Source organism: Pseudochaenichthys georgianus, chromosome 16, assembly GCF_902827115.2.
Source record: "Pseudochaenichthys georgianus chromosome 16, fPseGeo1.2, whole genome shotgun sequence".
NCBI classification, from domain to species: Eukaryota; Metazoa; Chordata; class Actinopteri; order Perciformes; family Channichthyidae; genus Pseudochaenichthys; species Pseudochaenichthys georgianus.
Window position 1 is genome coordinate 24231370 of NC_047518.2, and position 22347 is coordinate 24253716.

Sequence of the window (22347 nt, forward strand, 5' to 3'; positions counted from 1 at the left end):
CTGCAAAACGAGAAACATGTTGTTGAAGAATACAGCTCTTTAACTCACTGAATGTTTCTATATACAGCTTGTGAATCACTGTATGGTGAGAAGACTGCTAATTGGAGAAAAAGAAGGAAGACTGTCACTTGCTTAGTGGACGGCTGCTCAGTTATATTATAGCATATCATACTCAGCAACACCTCTCCTCATTCCCTATCATCCACCTGTCTGCATGGATGCACCAGCAAATGCTTACTCTCACACGTCATCATAAGCCACTTTTGATTGTCTGCTGTGGGCTAAATTAAGTCTGCAAACAGCCCCTTCAGATGTATGAAAAACACACACGCACACACACGCACACACACAGCCAAACCAGTCTACCCCCTGTGGTTTTCAGCCACTAGGGGAATTTGGTGAAACTCTGCCCAAGTATGCATGCTGAGCAGGGGATTACAACGCTGTTCTCCCCACAGAGAGCCAAGAACCAGCCAAAGCCTTCCTGGGATTACACCATCCTCCACACTTTTGTCTCCTCTTTCTATGCAGGAGCCCTCTCTCGGTATGTCTCTCTTTTTCTGAACCTTTCTCTACCTTTCCTGATAACTTCTCTCCACATTCCTCCCTTGCTTATTTTTTAACAGCAGACCTCTGAGCTGTCTTTGTTCTCTTTTTATGTCCATATAGGAGAGAGGAGCAGGTAGAGAAAAAAACCCAGTGAGAGTGACAGGGGAGTGAAGGGAAAACAACACAGACCCGAGGAAAATGTATTAGAAAACCCTCATTGGCAGGAATCGGTGGAGTGGGTTGGTTAAGAGGATCATAGACAGTGAGGAAAATTAGATGAAAGAAATAATTACACTCAAGTACAGACGTGAACACTTTAAAGCACTTCTTTTAACATCTTGATGTGACATCAACATCCAACTTGATTTTTTTTCATTTCACTCAATAACTGTTATGTCACCTGTAATGTTTTCACCCACAGTTTTTTAAATGCCAAAACCGGGGATGAGATTCGTAATCCCACTACATTCAGTCAAAATCCAATCAGAGATGTCGCAGATGTGATACAATTGGGATATTGGATGTCAAAAAAATAAACAAGCCTGATGCTGCCGAAATGGTATGAATGTGGAATGAGGTAACTGTTGTTTTTAAATAAGCACAGTATTATTACTGTGCTTATTTAAAAACAACAGTTACTGAGGTTACTACAGTTACCTCAGTAGTCTCTGGTGTAACTAAACTTTGAATCAATAATAATCCTTGCTAACCTCAGCCTCGGGGTATAAAGTAGAATAATGAAAGTTTCAGCTCTGCTGTTGTTTACTCGCAAGACTCTACAGTGGGAATATGGCTGTAGCTGCTGCACACACACGCCCCTTCACAACTCACTGTAAATTCTTGATCAATGTTTTACACCACATAGGTATTCTTTGGGGAAATAAAAACCTATACTGCCGGGCAGTGTAATATGATACTCCTCATCATTTTCCTTCATAATGGAGAGACACTCTATCAAAACACATACTATAGCAAAGAGATCAAAACAAAACAAAGAGGTGTGTATTGATTTTTTGAGTGGAGTGTGTTTTGGCCGTGAGGGACAGTTTAATGAATCTACAAGCAGAGTTCCAGAGGGAAAACCAAGAACCAGAGACAAAAGATGTTTTCTCTTTTCACGAGGGCCGAGGGTGACAAGGATGGATTTTCCCCAGGGGTGTGATCTCAGCTCTCATCCACAAAGTTCCACCGGGGAGAAGTATTCAGAGATACGGGCCCGTCATGATGTGCCCTAGAACATACAGCAAGAGACAGCAGCCACGGTGACAGCAGGAGGGGGATAAGCAATTCTCTGCAGGAGAAAAATGCCTGTACTTACAGTTCAACTCAGGACTTACAACCCCCCAAAAGGAAATGGTACAAAAAACGATTCACAATATGCAACGATAAGGTGCATGCAGTTTCTGAACCATCTTTGTTTGCTGGACAACGACCTGGTTGATCACAGTGTGTCTGAAATAATGGTTATTGCCTCTATTTTGAATGTAGAGCCACCAATTACTGGATCAGATGACGGGATATCTAAGTCAGTGATTCATCAGAGCAGCATCATCAGCCCTGTGCTGTGTGAGAGAGAGAAGCGTCCTCTATATCAGTCTGATGGAAATTATAGAGCATTTACGCTGCACCTTGTATTGAGGAGGGAGGTAAATACTAACATTGCTACCGTGAGGAGGATATTTTGAGGTGACAGGGCATAGAAGACAAAACTCTCTTTCCTAACATTTGCTCCTTTTTGCCTTACTGCCCAACCCTTCAGACTCCCCTTACCTCTCTTCTGTACCTCACAATCTTGCAGTTGTAGACAGAGGACTCCAACTGAGATATTTAACCTCACCAGGCCTGCAGTCATGACAGAGGGCTTCTTTTGGGGCCAAATGAGGGTGATTTATTCATATGCTCAGCGACAGTGTGATCCAGATGCCTTTTTTAACCCCCACTAATTAATTTCAGAGGGTGGTGAGAAGGGCTCATGGAGGATGTCAGAGGAGGATTGATAGCCTCCCACAGCCCCCTAGCAAGAGCCATTCCAGCTAACATGGCCTCTCTAAGCTCGGAGTTATCCACAACATGTGGTAATTGCAGGTGATCCTACTTACTACTCACTAACAGCCAGTAAATATAACCAAATGACTATTTCAAATACTTAATTTTGTCTCGATGAGTCTTGGTGGTCTTAAGATTGCCAAAGTCCAATCCCCACTTAAAGAAAATCAGCTCACAGCACTGACTTTGAGCGCATATGCTTGCAGAACTCCTCAATCTATGGGCTATCAATTGCATTTTGTGACTGTCATCATAGGACTTGCTACTTTAAATACGTTGTTGTCCCTATAATGAAAATCTGTTTATTTGGGCATAATTAATTGAAACAGTTAATCATGCAGCAATTCCAAGTGGCAATTCCCACAACATATTATATCAAATCGACAGAGAAGATAAGCAGTGAGATGTCAGCGATGCATGTTTCTGTATTCATGAGGCTAGCTGTTCTGTTACTTATTTGTGGGGCTTCAGTTTCTTCTACTAAGGTCAACTCTCAAATACTTTTAATAATAAACTTATTGAGTTTACTTTCCTGTACCAAGTATACATACTCCAACACACTCAAATTGTTCAGGCACTTCCTGCATCACAGAGGGTTTGTCTATAAGGTTTATAAGGTCCTCAATATAGTCCTTCCTCCTCCTACTGTAACAATGTGGACAACTAAGGTCGAGCACTCCTGCTGAGCAAAGCCTGGTTGACCCGTCCTCCTCCCTGGCTACACCAAGAACTGTAGTGTTACAAAACATGTTTTACTGATTACCCCTGGCTTCTTCAACTCCAGAACAATGCGTCCACTAACTTAAAACAGATTTTTTTGAACGTGCCAGATTTCTCCACTGTGTTATGGAGGAGTGCGCAGGTTAACCAGGCATGGTGTACATCAGTGTAGCCACTGTACCGGACCTTATGGTGCGGAGGGAGCTCAGCACAGCTTTGTCTTGCAACTTTAACAAATGTCCCCTATGACAACAAGCTCTGCATGCTCGGAAAATGAAATAATGGGATCATGGCTGAACTAAGTTTGTAAAGTTAAAGCCTTTTATTGTCATTATACACAGAGTATAACGAGATTCAGAGTGCAACTCTGTCCCGGTGTGCAAAAAATACAAACAAATACATAACACTAAAAAACACAGCAATAGGACAGACAACGTACAATCATACGGGGGAATAAATAGTTACAAATATTTATATAAAAATAGTATATAAAGTGCATTAAAGTGTGTGTATGTGTGAGAATGGTTACGTTATTGCATTATGTGTGGTGGTTGAGCAGCCTGACGGCCCAGGGGTAGAAACTGTTTTTGAGTCTGTTTGTCCGTGACTTGAAGCTCCTGTCTCTCCTCCCAGAAGGCAGGAGAGAGAACAGTCTGTGACCCGGGTGAGAGCTGTCCTTTATTCTTTTGTTAGCTCTGCTGCGGCAGCGGGAGGTGGAGATGTGTTCCAGAGAGGGCAGGGGGCAGCTGATGGTTTTCTCTGCCATCCTGATCACTCTCTGCAGGGCTTTCTTGTCCGCAGCTGAGCATCCTGCATACCACCCCGAGATGGAGTATGACAGCACGCTCTTGATTGTCGCCCGGTAGAAGGACACCAGCAGCTTCTTGTTCAGTCGGTTTCTCCGAAGCACCCTCAGGAAGTGTTGTCGCTGCTGGGCCTTCTTAACTGCTGCAGTGGTGTGTGCTGTCCAGCTGAGGCTCTCCGAAATGTGAACCCCCAGGAACTTAAAGATGGATACCCTCTCCACTCTCTCTCCATTGAGGTGAAGGGGGGCGGGTTCTGGATGGTGCTTTCTGAAGTCTATGATGATTTCTTTTGTTTTGCTTGTTTGTATTACACACAGTGGCCTTAACAGCAATACTAACACACTAGATCACCTCACATGATTGAGAGATAATACCTTCCCGCTGCCATGGAAGCACTAACAAAGAAGAAACCTTTTCTGTTGAGACCTTAAATCTAGGCAAAGTGAAAATAGATGGATGAAGTGCGGGTTATTATTTAAAACATAATTTGTGGATGAGATGAGATAGATAAGTAGGAAGCAGCAATGAAGGGCCTTTTATTCATATACAATAACTTGAAGTTTGAATTGAGACGATGACCTTGTGCGTCAAAGAGAAAAGCAGAAAGAGCTGCTGATGTGTTCATACCGTTGATGCTCCTGCCGCAAACAGTTACAGCGTTTCACTTTTGTCTATACAAAATAAACATATGTATTGTATTTATATTTTTTCTTTCTTCACTTTACTAAAAGCAACAGTGACCTCTTAAAGTTATAATACCATTATAAAAAGATTATAATATTGTAATATAACAACATTTGTAATGAATGCAGGCACACTTTCATCCTTGGAAAATAAATATATAATATTACGTGACCTTATAAGTTATTGTAAAATGGGTTTTATTTTAATAAAGCATTATAAATGCGTTATAGACATGGTCCTCATACAAAGTGTTACCCAATTTGCAATAAGTTTCTTAAGCATAATTAGACCACTTTTGAATTGTTGGCATGAAAATCGAAGTTAATGTAACCAAGCCTCCAACTGTAGCATTGGATTATGTATATCACCGCAGTTTGAGTGTTCTTGCCTTTAGTTATCCCACTCGATGCATGTCCGGCAAGAATAAACCAATTATACCCACGTTAAATAATAATAGTGAAGGTTGATTATTAACTAACACAATCTTCCTAAGACACTAAGCACCAGAAGCAACACTTGCTTTAACTTAACTTAGTCAGAGTGGAAGATTAATAAGCTGGCTGTGTTGTGCTGTGCTGTGTAAGACAGGAGAGTAGCAGCGCTCTCTCACCTCATACTCCTGTTTAAAGCCATAGCCCTCGGAAGTCTTCATCTGGTTGATGTGCTGCAGAAGGTCAGCCACTCTGACGGCGGGGTGGAGCTGCCCTGTGTGGTATGGGGAGCCTTTACGTCCACACTGGTGCCTCGGGGAGCCCCCCAGCAGGCTGCTGGCCTCGTTCACTGAACTACGAACGTCACCTGCAGCAGACACAGACACATGTTCAATGTCAGCACGACTCAAGCTGAATAACTCATGTACAAGATGTGATACGATGTAAAACATTAAACATTTAGTAGCATGTTTTGTTCGGAATTACAAATGCTGGTGTTACCATTACATTGTGGGAATCTGTATGCTGATACTGACACATACAGTACATTATGTTACAGGTGTGTCACTTTGATTAAGGTCTGTCTGCACACGGATGTCTTCATATTATATTTTATAGAGACGTGGACAGCAGCTCTGTCTCGCATGACGTGTGAACAAGATCAGCACTTCCTGTAAAGTAAACACATCTGTCGTTCCCTTTCTGTGAGACTGACGATATTAGAAAGGAGATGAAGATGAAACGTACTGACAAGCATCACAAAACATTTCTTTCAATACAAATATGTTACTTCACTTCTCCCTTTTTTTGCACATCTTGTGGGATTCGTCTTGTGTATCAGCTGCAGGCAGTGAATAGTTGAAGGGGAGTCGAACAACAGAACATTTCTCACACAGCGTGATAATTATCTTTCAGAATGATTCAGACATTTATGGAGTGAATGAGTGACGGTCAAAAAGATTAAAAAGTGAGGGATGATGTGTGTCAAGTTTGAAATTGCATTGTCTAGTAGTGGTAAGCTGCCAGGTTTGTGTACACTGAGTGTCTTTTGTCTTACTGCGGGTGCCGCAGGTGTGCGCATCCATGAAGGAAAGGGCCATCCTTTCATCCTCCTGCAGAGTGCTCTGGTCTGTGAAACTGCGCTCCATGGAGCCCATATGGCTCTTCTCCTGCCGGTAGGTAATGGGTGTCTTATTCATATTCACTGGTTTCCTATTCATGGAAACAATACAGGGGAGATTGTAATAGACGGAGAGAGAAAGAGAGAGGAGGAAAAAGGAAATGTTATGTTTAGTAACGATTGCTATGGAGGTAAAAATATAGAGCAACTAAGAGAAAAAAGGCTGATACAGTCCAAATAACTGCTTGATTATTTTCCCTCTCCACCTTATGATTGACAGCCAGTGCACAAGCATGTATAAGATGGATCACTGAAACGATGGGAGAGCAAGGGGTGGAGTCACTTACGGATAGTAAGAGTAGTAGTCCCTTCTGGCAAGAGTGCAGGAGAAGAAGAAAAATAATCAAGAAGAAGAAGTAGAGATGTAAGATGAAAGCAATGCCAGCTGAGGGCAGAATGCATTGATTACAGTGAAAATGAAATCCATCCTCCCGTGAGCTCGGCTGTGCAGGCGGCCGTATGACACATGCAAACGAACCAAGCAGGTGCTGGCGGAAAAACTTTTTTTCCCTTCTGTCGAATATGTCTCAGTGTTATACTTCAAGGACTAGACCGCAAGGCTTCCTGTCAGAAACATTTTAGCAATCAATTCGCTAAGAGCGGACTTCATGGTGGCTTAGCATAGGAACCCGGGCTAATGTGCAGAGTAGTCGTGACTTTCAGAATCAACATTATTCAATATTAGCCAGGAGGCTGTGTCAGCCATTTAATAATGATTGCTGGAGCCCTGAGTAACTTCCCATTTGGCAAGGCAGGTTCTTCAAATTTTCATTTATCTTATTTTAGTAAGGCAGGTTAAGCCTTATTTGAGATTTAAACTCAGGCCGCCCTACAGCTGCTGCTATATAAATGCCGAGCCAGATGTGTAGATGATGTACTGTAAACCTGCGGGATCATTGGCTAATAATCTCTTAAAGCACACCTTTTCCCTCCCAATTACCATCTCATTTAAGGGTCAGGCCTCTGCTTGGTGTGCGTAATTAAGTGGCTAATTGAATTGCATCCGCCTTAATTAGATACTCCACACTCAGATAGGCTCTACAGATGTGAGTTGTTTGGTCCCCACGGTGCACCATGAGGCAATGAAAACAATGCAGCGCTGGTTGTTGGTTTCAGACTCTATCCTAAATAAGCATGACCTTTTCAAAAGTTCAGCAAAATATGAAAACTGATGACTAAATGGTCCAAAACAAAACATAAAAGGCTAAAACAATATGGGGGTGTGCATAATGAGGCATGATGCGCGATTAACAGTTATCAGCAGACTTTTACCCTTTCTTAATGATGATAATAACGGCACCCAGCAGAAGGATGAGCACCACCAGGCCTCCAGCGCACACCCCGAGAATCAGACCCATCTCCTCCGAGTGCTGGGACACCTCCAGAGCTTTGCGGTGATCCTTGCAGGCTGCTAAAGAAGCAGAAACACAGATGCACATGAATAAAAATGGCACAATGCAAATACAGTACATACAGAAATAATGTTGAAGGTGCCAAATAAATTATTCATAGTAAGCAAAGAGAGTGAAAAATGTAATGCAGACATGGGAAAATAGAAAACCCACAGCTTCAAATAACTTTAATGAATGCACACAGAACTCAGAGTTGTGTTCTTTTCACACAACACTACAGACGTTCATAGTGCTTATCATGACGGCTGGGAGGAGATCCACTATATAGTAATAGTCTTCTCAACGTCAAGGCTACACTTCTATACCAGTAGTTATTTCCTACAGTATACTTGTTAAAGATAAAAGAGACACGTGAATAAAAGATGTCTGAAGGCAGACAGCGATTGTCCATGCTGTCCAACCTAACAAACCTGCAATCCTCAGACATACATAATGATAACTTGTGATCTGACAAGCGAAATGATTGGTTTGCATCGTGTTGTCTAAGAGGTTTTCAACCGGCTACTTAGACTGTTAAAGATTTATACTGATGTTTACAGAAAACAAACTGAGTTGAGAACATAAATAGATTGCAAAACATTGATGGAGAAGAATAAACTATTTTCGCAGGATTTGCAAATATGTCAGCCTAAAACAAGAAACTCATTAGCGAAGACCCATTAGTCATGTACAAAAAGGAGCAATTCAGCAATTGTTCTTCTGTATAATGACGCTGGAACAATAACCTGACACCTTGTGATATTACAATAGTACATTTATATGTTATTGTACATGCACTAAAGTGTATTTTTTCTCCCAGTCACAAGTCATTCTCACAGCCCTACAGTATAATCTCAAGGTGCCCGGGTGTCTGTAAACCTCTGGAAAAGTCGTTATCATAATAGCAGGTTATTCATTTCTCTGGCATAAAGCTCCATACTTATGTAAATGGTGCTGAGCACTGGGTTCTTTTTGTATTGTTGTACAGGGCCCACTGATCTAGAGTGTGTCAGCCTGTCCTCCAGGCCTTAACAACCCCGAAACTAGCCATTCTCAGCCTTTTGGAACTGGAGAGCGGCAGAAGAAATCACAGCGGGCCTGGGGATATAGCTCTATCTTGCAGCCTGCTGGGGAAGAATCAGATCTGGGGCAGGGAAAATTAAAACGACGCCATGTTTGAGCCCAACTATCTGCAGCCGGGGGCATATACTGGGGTGCTTTCGAACCCTCTTACAAAAGATGAAAGAAGCAGAATATTATTTGAGTATTTGGCAGGTTTTTTTAAATCAATGATGGATGTATGGCATGTGAGAATGGAGAACATTAGTAATTGGCTTGATATAAGAAAGGATATTTTCCTTCTATATACGCTCAGGAAGTGGATTTTTGAATTGCTAACTCCATGTTACCTGTTGTTGCAAAAAATTGAAAATGTGTTGTGCTGCTCAATCTACGGACAGCTCATTTGAAAGGTATACTTTACATTGAGTGGTAGGAAGCGGTTCAGTCAGACTGAATACCAAAAGATGTGTAGTCCCTGTTCACACACAGAGACACGCTATCACCCAAATATGGCTTTATGTCTGGGAGCTACTGTAACTGGAGATAACATAGAGTCGGTCCTAACGTGCTGCGCTAAAAAAAAAAGCCACAACTCAGCACTTGCAGTTCATTTTCTTCTGTGACTTCATTTAAAATGACACGTACACGGGAAATACAGGGAGAAATGGCGAGAAATGTAGATGAGGAGGTGAAAAATCAATTTCAGTTTTTGACATTTTGGACAGATAAGGCGGTTTTGCCACATTTAGCCTCGAAATTTCTATTAAGCCAAACACGAGCATGAAATAGATTTCCACATGAATCCCTGCACCTGCCAGCTGCCCGATGGTGGAAATTGGCACTTAGAGGAGAAATGGAAGTCTATTGTTGTGTTGAGCCTGCCAGAGGATCCTTAATTAAACTGTCACCTGGAAGTTGAAATGTAATCTCCACCTTTGTTATCCAAGCCAGAATCATTTGCCTCCACTTTGCCTGTGATGGGCTGCTTGATAATAAGGGCTTAGGACCCAATGATGCACAGGCTATGTAAATGGTGGAGGGATCACAGAGCTCACAAACAGCACCAACAAAAAACTGACCCGTCACACCTTGAAATGGGAAATCTACGTGATGATTTCATTCGTATGTCCTTTTTTTTGCAAATAAATCATCATGATGTAAATCCGCCAATCTTTTCAAAAAATTACTTTTCATTGTGCACTTTTCTCTCCTTTAACTTCTGTTTTTCTATATTGATTGTATTGTTAAAATGTTGCTTATTTATCATTTTTACTTTTAGAGCCTGTGTGCATTTCTTTCTTCCTTTCTTAGCTTAGTGTCAAAGAAAAGAGACGAGCACACTGTAAAACTGCATTGGCGTGTGAAAGCATAATTAATCAATGCCCGACCGGGTGTCTGCGTGGGGCAGATGGAGTGAGACACTGAGCTGAAATGGCTGGCCTTGCCTTTTGGCTCTATGCTTGAGGAGAGCCTCATCTCTTTTCGTTTTTCACTCTCAGACGATAAAAAGGCCTTCACCAAAGAAAAGACTCCCGCCAAGACAATTTACTTGCAAGGCTCTGCTTACTGTTGCGGTGCTATGATAACTATAAATACATGACTTTTATTCACCATGATCTGACAGTGTGCAACAGCAGAAAGGGCTCTCCTGCCAATAGGACTTAGAGTCAATTTCCCTGCCCTTTTCATGTCCCTGTGAATCCAAAAGCTGGAGGTACATTATGAGGGGGTGGGGTTTGGCTTTCTTATACTGATAGGTCAAAGTAACTCCATCTGGTAGTTTTGATCTTGAGGACCCTTCTGGACCTTTTCAAGGTCAAAGCCCTCAGATGTAGCTGTCTAGCGGGCTGCTGATGAGAACAAAGAGACTGCCTTTGATATAGTGTGTCTCGGCGTCTGCCCCCAAACAAACAGGATGAAAGCCTGACCCTTAATCCCTCCCTGCTTGTTGCCCTTTTCTCAGAGGCATGCTGCTAAACAACAAGGACCAGTCAGAGAACGCTTCTCCACATCCACACCTTTGTACTTGAGAAAGAGGTGAATAACAATGCAGTGTACACTAAACTCACCAATACCGTGACAATTACATTCTTAATTTCTTATCTTGGAACAATGAGAGAATAGACAACATTGCAATGCATAGGAAATTCATTCAAGGTCACAGTGTCTGTGGGAGGAGAAATATTCATGTTGAATTACCTTTGCGAGCAATGCGGATGCAGTTTATTCTTGATTCCTGAAAGATAAAGAAAACACAGACATCAGAGGAGGGGGGTGGGGGGATATTGCTTAGCATTTTGCATACAAGAGATGAGATAAAAGAAAATAGGATGTTGTGAGTTGCAGAGCTAAGACACACACACATACATTAAGTTGAAAATATGGCCACAGCAGATAAGAAACACACTTTGAGTGAACATTGAAACATGATGTTAGACGGTAACAGGTGAGGACCATAGCTGGATTCACACTGCTGTCAACCCTCTCTGCTGTTTCTGCCCTCTGATTTAATATTCATGTGACTAAACATGAGTGGGTTGCACTACTCCTCTAAAAAAGAAAAACGTAAAGTGTTAAGAGTCCTATTGACGACGTGAGGTTACAAAATGTTTCAAATATGAGAGCTGTGTTGAAGTGTTTGAAAAGGAGATTAAAGATTCTTGCTGAAGGAGAAAATCTGAGCGTTGAAAGGGAGAGCGCATAATTAAAGGGAGGGGATTCAGACCAGTGCACCACTATAAAAAGGAATTAATTTTATTCAAATTTCAACTGATGACATCTCAGTATTATGAAAAGGGCCTTTGTCAAACAGCACTAATGAGATCCAACACTGTAATCAAATTCTATCCAACCACCTCTTGGATGAAATGCATTATCAAATTAAGATTTACAGATGCTAATTCAGGCATTATGTGACAATTATGGAAATGTACCCATTCAGAAATGAGCAAAAAGCACTTTCCTCAAACTCCAGTTAAATAGCTTTTTTAAATTATCTATTTTATTGAAAATCCATTTCAAGGTGACACATAAAGTTCTTAAATTGATGGTTTGAATCAGAAAATACAGACTCAGAGAGTGACAGAGTATGTTTACCATTAGCAAATGCTTTTTTTGGTCGATAAAAATTGTGAGATTGAAAACAGAAAAACAGATAAATGGGCTAATATACATTATACCTGCATACAACAGCTTGAAAAACAAACGGGGTTTTTTCAGAGTACATTTTGGTAAAATCCATTGTAGTTATCATCAGCACAGTGCAACTTTCATTAAATAACTATTTGTTTAGCTATTTTAAGGTATTTGTTCTAATGTTTTGTGTACTTTAAACAATTACATTTACTCAAATACTGTAATAAAGCACAATTTTGAATTTTTTGATTATGAACCATTGAGGAACTATTAGCATAATGTGCCACTCTACTTGTAGGGGCCAAACACAGAGCAATAGTTAACATGTTAACTATGGCAATGCTAACATGCTAATACTACCATGCCATACAGTACAGGAATAATATTAGGTTGTGTTTATTTGAGCATGATAGCATATAATCACAACCTACACTAACTGAGGCTGATGGGAAAGTACTGGTGAATTCTTAAATCCTTGATGAAAATTGTTCTTCTTTTCATTGAAACTAAGCAACATTTTCTGCAGCCTGATATAGAGGCAGATCTATTTAGAGTGGGTGCAAATAAATGTTTCAATTCAAGAGGTAGTATTGCTATTTGCATGACCTAATTTGAATTGCTGCTCTACAGTTTTAGATCTCAGTGCTGCATTTGACACTGTTGGCCACAACATATTACTAGACCAACTAGAAAACTGGGTGGGACTTTCGGCAACAGTTCTAAACTGGTTTTAATCCTACCTAAAGGACAGAAACAACTTTGTTTCTATAGGTAACTACACATCTGAGTTGACAAATATGTGGGGTTCCTCAAGGCTCCATCTTGGGGCCTCTTCTCGTTTAACATCTACATGCTACCACTGGTTAAAATAAGGAAAAACAGCAAAATAAGTTACCATAGCTATGCAGATGACACACAAATTTACAATTTCACCAGGAGACTATGCTCCAATTCAAACACTGAGTAAGTGCATTGAACAAATCAATGACTGGGTGTGTCAGAACTTTCTCCAATTAAATAAAGATAAAACTTGTTTTTGGAGCCAAGGAGGAACGAATAAAAGTCAGGGCTGAGCTTCAGTCGGCAATGTTCAAAACAACAGATAAAGCCAGAAATCTAGGTGTAGTCATGGACTCTGACCTGAGTTTCAACAGTCACATTAAAACAGTCAGTCTTCTAACACCTTAAGAATATATTGAGGATTAAAAGAATAATGTCACATCAGGATTTGGAAAAACCATGCTTTTATCTTCAGTAGACTCGACTACTGTAATTGTGTCTTCACAGGTCCCACTAACCCACTAAATATATTAGAAAGCTGCAGCTAATTCAGAACGCTGCTGCTCGAGTCCTCACTAACACTAAGAAAGTGGATCACATCACTCCAGTTCTGAAGTCTTTACACTGGCTTCCTGTCTGTCAAATAACTGATTTCAAAATACACTTGCTGGTCTATAAAGCCTTGAATGGTTTAGGCCCAAAATACATTTCTGGTCTCCTGCTAAATTATAAACCATCCAGATCTCTCAGGTCTTCAGGGACTGGTCAGCTTTCTGTCCCCAGAGTCAGAACTAAACATGGAGAAGCAGCGTTCAGTTATTATGCTCCAAACAACTGGAACAAACTACCAGAAACCTGCAGGTCCGCTGCAACTCTCGCTACTTTTAAATCCAGGCTGAAGACTTTTCTTTTTACCGCTGCTTTTAATTGATATTTAAATGCCATTTTATAATATGTTTCTGCTGCACTATTTATTAATGCTCTTAATGTCTTTCATTTTTGTAAAGCACTTTGAATTGCCTTGTGTTGAAAGGTGCTATATAAATACACTTGCCTTGCCTTATAGTTTAATAACGTGTATCTCCATTGCTACTAATTATATGTTTGTTATAATTCATAATTATTAATCAAATTGCTTTAAAGTGAATTTCTTGTGTCTCCAGAAATGATGACATTTAAACTTGAGCTTTTGAAGAGACTGGCTTAATTACAGGAAAGAGCGGAAAATTAATCTGAACCTGAATTACTGAATGGAGACAGCATTTAAAATATTTCATCATAACAAGCTTTGGCCAATTAAAACAAAGTATATTGACATCAATATCTACTATAAATGATAACAGAGAAACTAAAAAGCTTTTTAATGGATAGATGCACATTTGTGAAGCATGCACATCTGAATGGTGGTGTGGCGACTCAGAAGAAGCCATAACACGTCCTGCCGTGCTGTACCAGTAAGCCTCCACAGTACACTCTCAGGGGTTTACATTCTCTCTGTGTGTGCGTGTGCGTGCGTGCGTGCGTGCGTGCGTGCGTGCGTGCGTGTGTGTGTGTGTGTGTGTGTGCACGCACTTGTGTAGTTGGAAGTGGTAAGTGTAGAGGTCATGAATGACTATTCTGTGGCCGGCAAAGCCACTGTCTCTGCCCACAAGCACCTCTTTAGATGAATCAATCAAAGCAATTAGAGCGGCTTGACATTCACTCTCCAGATAATTATCATGGGTAAATGCCAAATATTGTGCCCCATATACTGTTCAACTAGTCCCACTGCGGCAACTTTGTCAAGAGTTATGTACAATGTTGCTTCCCACAAACACAATCCAGAAAAACCGCATATGCTTTGATTTATTGCACTCTACAATTAAATGATAAACTAAGAAGGCTGACAATTTGTTTTTGTATAAGGTGTTCAGGGTACAATAACCTTGCCGTACATAAAAAACATTATCACTACTTCCACATGCAGACTCTCTTATTTGCATTTGTTTTATTAAAGTACATCTGTGACTGCTTTCAATGCCAGGAACCCTATTAGTTCAAGAGCAGAGAAGTGTTTATTCCAACTTATTCCACGATGAGTGGGCATACGGTAATTATGTTTCCCTTTTCTGTATACAATCCAAAAATATACTACAACAATACCCCAGAGTACATGAATATGCATCCCTACAAAATCACATTTAGAATGTGAAAATCCTCTATTTTTGGCCTACGTTTATGTGACAGAGAGAGCACAGTGTTTAAATGTAAAAGGACTGAAATGCATAATTGCACACGGAGGATAGGCAAGAAAAACAAAACACAAAGGAAGATACAAAATAGCCCGAAGGACATTATGCAAGTGGTACATTCCAGTCCATACAGGCTGCACGAGCCAAACCTTAACATCTGTTTTGTGGTTTACACAGACAGTCTAATTATCACTTGTGCAATCTTAATAATGTCATTAGGAGGCAAAGAAACGCATCAATGTCATACTGCTATTTGTTGGTCTGTTAGCTTAATTGCTGCTATGTTGTGCTCTTTAATGTTATCTTTCTCTATGTAATTAGCACTTTGTCATGTGTCTGTTCTTGTTGCCATAGCCCCTCAACTGTGCTCAATGGAATTGAGCCAAATCAAAAGCATTTAAGCTGACGTCCCTTTAAAAAATAAAGCAACATTGATTGCACCACATTGCACCAAGTCACATGACCTGGCATTGAGTCCGAAACACTGATCCTGACATACAGTTGCAAGAAAAAGTATGTGAACCCTTTGGAATTACCTGGATTTCTGCATAAAATGTGTTCTGATCTTCATCTAAGTCACAACAACAGACAAACACAGTCTGCTTAAACTAATACCACACAAACAATTATATGTTTTCATGTTGTTATTGAACACACCATGTAAACATTCACAGTGCAGGGTGGGAAAAGTATGTGAACCCCTAGGCTAAAGACTTCATCAAGAGCTAATTGGAGTCAGGAGTCAGCCAACCTGGAGTCCAATCAATGAGACGAGATTGGAGGTGTTGGTTAAAGCTGCCCTGCCCTATAAAAAATACACACCAGTTTTGAATTTGCTATTCTTAAGAAGCATTGCCAGATGTGAACCATGCCTCGCACAGAAGAGCTCTCAGAAGACCTACGATTAAGAATAGTTGACTTGCATAAAGCCGGAAAGGGTTACAAAAGTATCTCAAAGCCTTGATGTTCATCAGTCCACGGTAAGACAAGTTGTCTATAAATGGAGAAAGTTCAGCACTGTTGCTACTCTCCCTAGGAGTGGCCGTCCTGTAAAGATGACTGCAAGAGCACAGCGCAGAATGCTCAATGAGGTGAAGAAGAATCCTAGAGTGTCAGCTAGAGACTCAAAGAAATCTCTGGCACATGCTAACATCTCTGACGAATCTACGATACGTAAAACACTGAACAAGAATGGAGTTCATGGGAGGACACCACGGAGGAAGCCACTGCTGTCCAGAAAAAACATTGCTGCATGTTTGAAGTTTGCAAAAGAGCACCTGGAGCAAAATATTCTGTGGACAGATGAAACCAAAGTTGAGTTGTTTGGAAGGAACACACAACGCTATGTGTGGAGAATCCAAAGGGTTCACATACATTTTCTTGCAACTGTAAAGCAGAATCGGTAATTATGTGTTTGCAGGACATTTTTGGGATTGAAAACATCTTGTGCAGCCATTGAACACTTGTTCCTGCTCTCGATGTACTTAATCAAGAAGGATTGTTGCAGCACTGCAGCACAAACACAGGACTGATGCCCAGATTTCGACAGTGACTGCTACTGTATGTCCAGGCGAAGGCAGCAGTGTCTGAGAGACCGGGACAGTGCTGGCTGTGTGATTTGGCTCTGTGTCTCCACTCATTGTGGGTCATGGATGCTGGCCCCATGCCAGACAAAACAAAACCTAATCCCATCCGCTGGTAAAGCCAGGCCTCCCCTATCTAATCCCATGCTTAGTAGCCTAGTTGTGTGAAGTGCTCACACTGCACTACATCCGTGTGTTTCTCCACTGGGTTGGAAAAATATCCTACTGGTGTTCAAGGGATTTTAACCACTAACAGGACATGGAAAGCCAAACACCAGTAACCCAGCTTCCATGTTTCTATTCCCAGATGGTGTTCACACAAGGCTGCGTAACCCACGGCAACAGTTCTCAGCTCCATTGCCACTGTCTGTGGATATTAAAGCAGCAGCTTTCTACCTCTGATCATCTGCACCCGTGTCCAATTATCTTTAAGTAATTGCCTCACCCAGGTAGCATCTCTCCCTGTGATGGAATTTGGGAGGGTAATGTGGCGTCCTCTGGGTATGAATGGGGAATGTAGGGCCTTGTGCAGTGATATCAATGGAAACACAACAGGGTAAAATAACAAACTGCTTTCTAAAGGGGTTTACAACAAGGATGCACAAAGAGTTTTTGTTGTGTGGACAGAAATGCTAAGATAAAAGCTCTAAGCCTGGTTTACCTTGGTCTAAATGCACTTTCTATTCAAAAAAAATACTCAGCTGATTATGTGCATAACGAAATAGGAGAATATAAGGACATTCGAGTAAGAGCCATTGAAAGAGAACACGGTAAACAGGAGAAAAAAACAGGACAGATGAAGAGCATAGAAAATAAAACCAGCTCTACTAATGCATGCAAGTAATGTTCAGTTTAGGACATGCTTAGTTTGCATATAATCCAAGCTGTTGAATATCAACGTACATCATCTCCAGAAAGTTACACTGCCAGCTCAATGTGTTATCATATAACAACCCCATTCACAGCACAACTGCTCTTTTCAAGGGTTGTGAGCCCAGAAATACCAACTGTCCTGGAGACAACCAAAGCATTAGTAAATACAGATACTCATTAACAAGACTCATCATTATTCTGAACTCTAATGGGTACAGCTAGCTCATGAAGTCAGACCCAAAGCATTGTTGGAAATTACAATGATAGTTTGGATTTGTTTTGGGGTTGTATGAGGTACTCCATACACTGTCAGTGTATTTTCCTACTGTAGATGTCAGTTGGCACATCCCCAGATGGGCTGAAATGGGAGCAAAGCAATGTACTGCTGTAGACATTTTGTAGTCATCTGAAAGAAAGACCCACTTAAGAAAACAATATCAGTTTAAGTGCGTGTTATATTTAGAATATCTTAAGGCAGGCAGCTTTTCCATGGGGGAAGCTACACTGTTTTTATCTACAGTATAAAACATGATTTTACCTTTCAGAACATAAAGGTTTCTGTGCTACCGCTGCCTCAATCATTTCCTTTTGGTTGTATTATTGTGACTATGAATGTAAAACATAAAAAAATCAGACAATTACACAAATAAACTGACTCACCGAGCCAGCTCCTTCTGCAAGTTAAAATGACTGTTTGTCAATGGAGTTGGACTCAAACTATTAATAATGTGGCTAAAATATGTTTTGTTGTTACCCCTTTCCACTGAAGCATATTGCTTTGCTGCCATTCTGTGCCTTCTATTTACGTCTCTAAACTGGAGGTGTGCTGACCCAAATCTAGTGTGTAAACTAAACAGATTTTGGATAGTAAAGAAAACATTATACAAACCCACTTCAAAAACGTCCAAACTCACCCCTTTAAAAATCACTCACCCCTCTGAAGTTGCTCATAGCCTGGAAGTAGACAAGGTAGCTCTTGCGGGGGTCCAAAGGACTGTTCCAGTAGCCGTTGTAGGTGTGATTGTCGCCCACAGTGAAGGGACTGGCCTCTGGGATGCTGCTGGGCGGCAGCTCGGCTGTGTAGTAGTGAGGAGTGCCTCGGGCCTGCGCCTCCCCATGGGACATCGGCAGTGGAAAACACTCCTGAAGCCCCAGCTCCCTCTTTACTTTCTTCACCATTTCCTCTTCAACAACCACCTGGTATGTGCTGTAACACAGAGGGGATGTGCACCTTTAATAATCCATGTTTGGTATTAAAAAAAGATGTACTAGCTGAGAAGATGTTCCCACCTGACAGGGGCCCCTCTGCCTTGGGCTGGGCGCAGCAGGACAGTAATGGTGCTCTCTGTCTCACTCAGGGGGGACGGCATGTCTCCGTAGTCAAACGTGGGAGCTGAGAAAACAGAAACATGTTCACACACAATAACACACATATTGACTTACCCAGTTTTCATTTAATTCAATTTAAACAGAGTCTTTGCTGTCCCATAAACGTTTTCAGCCCTTCAATGCCTTGTGAAACTGTCAGACCTTCAGGAGCCCTCATTTTCTCAGTGCCTAATAAACCAAGTATTCATAATCTTATAGTCAGTACAGTGTTTCCCTTCTAGTTGTCTTGGATATAAGTCCAATTAAAAGTTATGTGTGTGACGCTGAATTAAACAGGTTGCTAATTTAAAAGGATTTGGCTAAAGTCGTGCTCCTCCCCAGAGATGTGGCTGCACATTTCTCCATAATATCAGTAGTCAATTAGTAAGGAGGAAGGAGAGCAAACTATTCATGAGGAATCAATGATTATCATATTAAAAAGCCGTTTGCAAATACTGCAGCAGAAAAGAGCTGACATCAATTAAGGTGAGGCATTAAAGGAAAACTGAATGTGCATTTGTTGACATTAAAGTTCCGTTGTGGTTGAAATAACTTAAAGAGGGTTTGATGCCTCCTGCCAGATTGAGTCTGTTTGAAGGATGATTTTGCAGCGGCTAAGGCGGCACATACGTCTAAACGCACGTAAGCCAATGAGGCAATGTGTGTGGTTGGATACTCTGCGGTGGGTATAGCTTGAAGATGCTGACAGCAGTAGCTGTTGAAGGTGTTCAGTGTTTGCTAGCTGTCAATGCAAATTTGAGAGAGGCTCAGTGTAAGTGAATGTTTTGCACCGTGGGCCAGTGGAGGAGGTTGAGGATGATCTGCAAAGACTTTTGGACTCTATCTGCGGTATGGCTTTATGCCAAAGCTCTGTCTTACATACCGCCAGTGAGCAGTGATTGTGCTCTCAATCTATAATTAAACAAAACGTGCCTCTCTGTAAAGAGACGGAACAAGTGAGTAAATGTGTGGGCGAGAAAGGGTGGGAGTGGCTGTGCGTTGATAAGAGGTGTAATGCCATTCCTTAACAAGCACAAATGCATCATTAGGAGGAAATAGAAACACTGAGGCTGGATATCTATCACCAGTAGTAAGCTGTGGGAGTCTCGGAAGTGACACTCTGGTCCCAAGAATGTACTGCATCTTTATTTTACACATAATACACAGCTGTGTCCCCACTGTGGTGTTCCTCTGCTTCCTACAAGTTAATTTATGTCTTGAGAACTGCGAAATGACAGCGAGTCACAAGTTTGGAGAGGCAATGGAAAATAGCTCCAACACTAAAGGAGCAGTAGTTTTGAGAGAAGAAAGCTGCTGAGGTCAAAAGAGAGAAAACCTGGAACCTAATTATAGCACACAGTGGGTGAAGTCTAGCGTAGTACCTGCATGGTGCATCAGTGCTGCATGTTTCCATTTCTGTTTTACAATTTTACGAAGCTTTTTCGATTACTCACAAGATGCATAGATGCTCATTCAGTTAGCGGTGCTAATACCTGAGATGTTGGTGGTGATTTCAGTGAGGGCGGTCTGCCCAAAGCCCTTGATTGTGCGGCCTCGAACTGAAATGAGGTAAGTGGTTCCCGGGTGGAGGTTGGAGAACATGTGGTAGGTCTCATTCTTCAGCTTGGACACAGTTCTTCTGGGTCCCGGGACGTTGATGCCAGGATCAGACGATTCGATGCTCTGGTAACTTATCTGTAGAAAACAAGATGATGTCAGGGTCATATCATAAAACCTCAGCACTGATGTTATGCTTCATTATCGCAGCTGCTAACACATTTCAAGTAATCGATTCATGCTGATCTAAAGAGGGCATTAACTCAAACTGCTTTGAGGTAAGAATTCATTTTAATGTTTGATTAATATGATTCACTTCACTCATAAATTAATTTAGTTTTTCAAATCAATGTGTGCTGATTAAAAATGGGTTCATAGTTTTAGATGAATAGGACTTGATTGGCATTGGCACTATTGAGTCAAAGTCATACAACCTCCTTTTTACAAAAAATTATTTGAGTGGTACACGATTTCCTGACTGAGTAATGCGTTAAAGGCCTGAGGACACGACACGGTAAAAGTCAATTAAAGTGTTTAAACCAATAGGGCTACGTATTTATGAGATTAATTAACTCGTATTTATACTTAAGTATTGCTGTTCATGAATGTCCTTAAAAATATTTTATAAAGTTTTTCCTTGAGAGGTGATTTGCCTCCACGGCACCCTTGAGAGTTTCCACTTATGCTCTTGGAAAGAGACGAGAGCTAAATGAGGTGACCTTACTCTAATCAGACAAGGGTGAACATTTTTCCTTCATTGAGGGAATGGACACACACTCACTAAATTCTGTATTATGCTCATATTCACACACAAACATGCATGCGCACCCAAGGCACCCTGAAGATGCCACTCAAAACCAAAGGCTTTACTGATTATCATAAGAAGAGCTTAATGCCTGCTCACGCCTCCGTAGTGTGAAGATAGAATTATGAGCCATACAGTGCCTAAACACAGACAGACCTCTGTGTTTCTTCGACAAAAGCAGACATAAAAGATGCCCGACAGTGCATGGACCAGTGAGGACAGCATGGCGGTCGATGAGCTCAGGCGGAGTGGTCAATGGTTTAATCTGTGAGAAATGGAGAGGCTTTCTAAAGCTCTGTAAGAAGAGTTCTATGCCAGCTGAGAGAGATCAACACATTACAGGGAGAAAAATCCGGAGCAGCCTTCACTTTATATGTCAGACCAAAAATCCTATTCAATAATATCCTTGAGGCGGCATTGCAGAGAGGCCAAGGTAAGAAGGCTCCAGGATAGGTAGGAAGCCCACTGATGTATCACCACACACTGATCCAAAATCATTATACGGCTGAACATAAGGCCCAACAGACACATGTGAGTTATCTATTAATGACATGGGGCTCTATTTTAATGGCACAAGACCAGTTTTAAGGGCTAGGCCTTGTGGACAAAGTCAGAGAGAGCGTATATGAGCTTCGTTTCTATTTTCACTCATATATGCATAGCGCAATATGCACTCACGGGTGGATTATAACACAATGGGCCCCTTGGCACAACATGCCCCACCACCTGACCTACAAAGTATCAAAAGCCAGATTTTGTAATGAGTTTGTTTTGCTTCTCTTTGTAGACATTTTGCCTTTTTTTCGGTCTATTGTTTCTTTGTGGTCATTTGATGGTGTGCTTTTGAGTGACAGGCTGTCGGTTTATGCCAGGCCCTGCTACTTTGGGACCCTGGGCCTGTGCCTGACAGACAGGTTTAGCAATCCATCCAAGCATGCACTAAATGGTTGGGTGAGGTAGAATATAAAATGGAGCAGTGGTTTGGAGATTAAACACATGTCTGTAGTGTGCCCATTGCAGTGGCACTTGAAGAAAAGAGCTCACAAATTGAGAGAACAAAAGTGTTCATCACTAAAAGAGCTTGGTACGTGCTGTTTGAATATCAACATATTATATAGTTATAGTAAATAGTTATAAGTTCCTATT

At 41.2% G+C, this 22347-nt stretch overlaps 1 protein-coding gene across 4 annotated transcripts in view; it reads right to left on the reverse strand.

The window, feature by feature from the left end:
- The window catches only part of ptprub (protein tyrosine phosphatase receptor type Ub), a 184921-nt gene that overhangs the window by 42542 nt on the left and 120032 nt on the right, over positions 1-22347 (reverse strand). For 2 of the 4 annotated variants that reach the window (XM_034102750.2, XM_034102749.2), the window contains exons 10-17: positions 20333-20534; positions 18762-18864; positions 18405-18678; positions 11069-11105; positions 7689-7827; positions 6704-6727; positions 6294-6448; positions 5416-5603 (exon numbers count right to left, since the gene is read on the reverse strand). In XM_034102750.2, the coding sequence (XP_033958641.1) occupies positions 5416-5603; positions 6294-6448; positions 6704-6727; positions 7689-7827; positions 11069-11105; positions 18405-18678; positions 18762-18864; positions 20333-20534 (1122 nt within the window). The remainder of the gene's footprint in view (positions 1-5415; positions 5604-6293; positions 6449-6703; positions 6728-7688; positions 7828-11068; positions 11106-18404; positions 18679-18761; positions 18865-20332; positions 20535-22347) is intronic. The other 2 variants (XM_034102752.2, XM_034102751.2) reach the window with 1 other exon arrangement.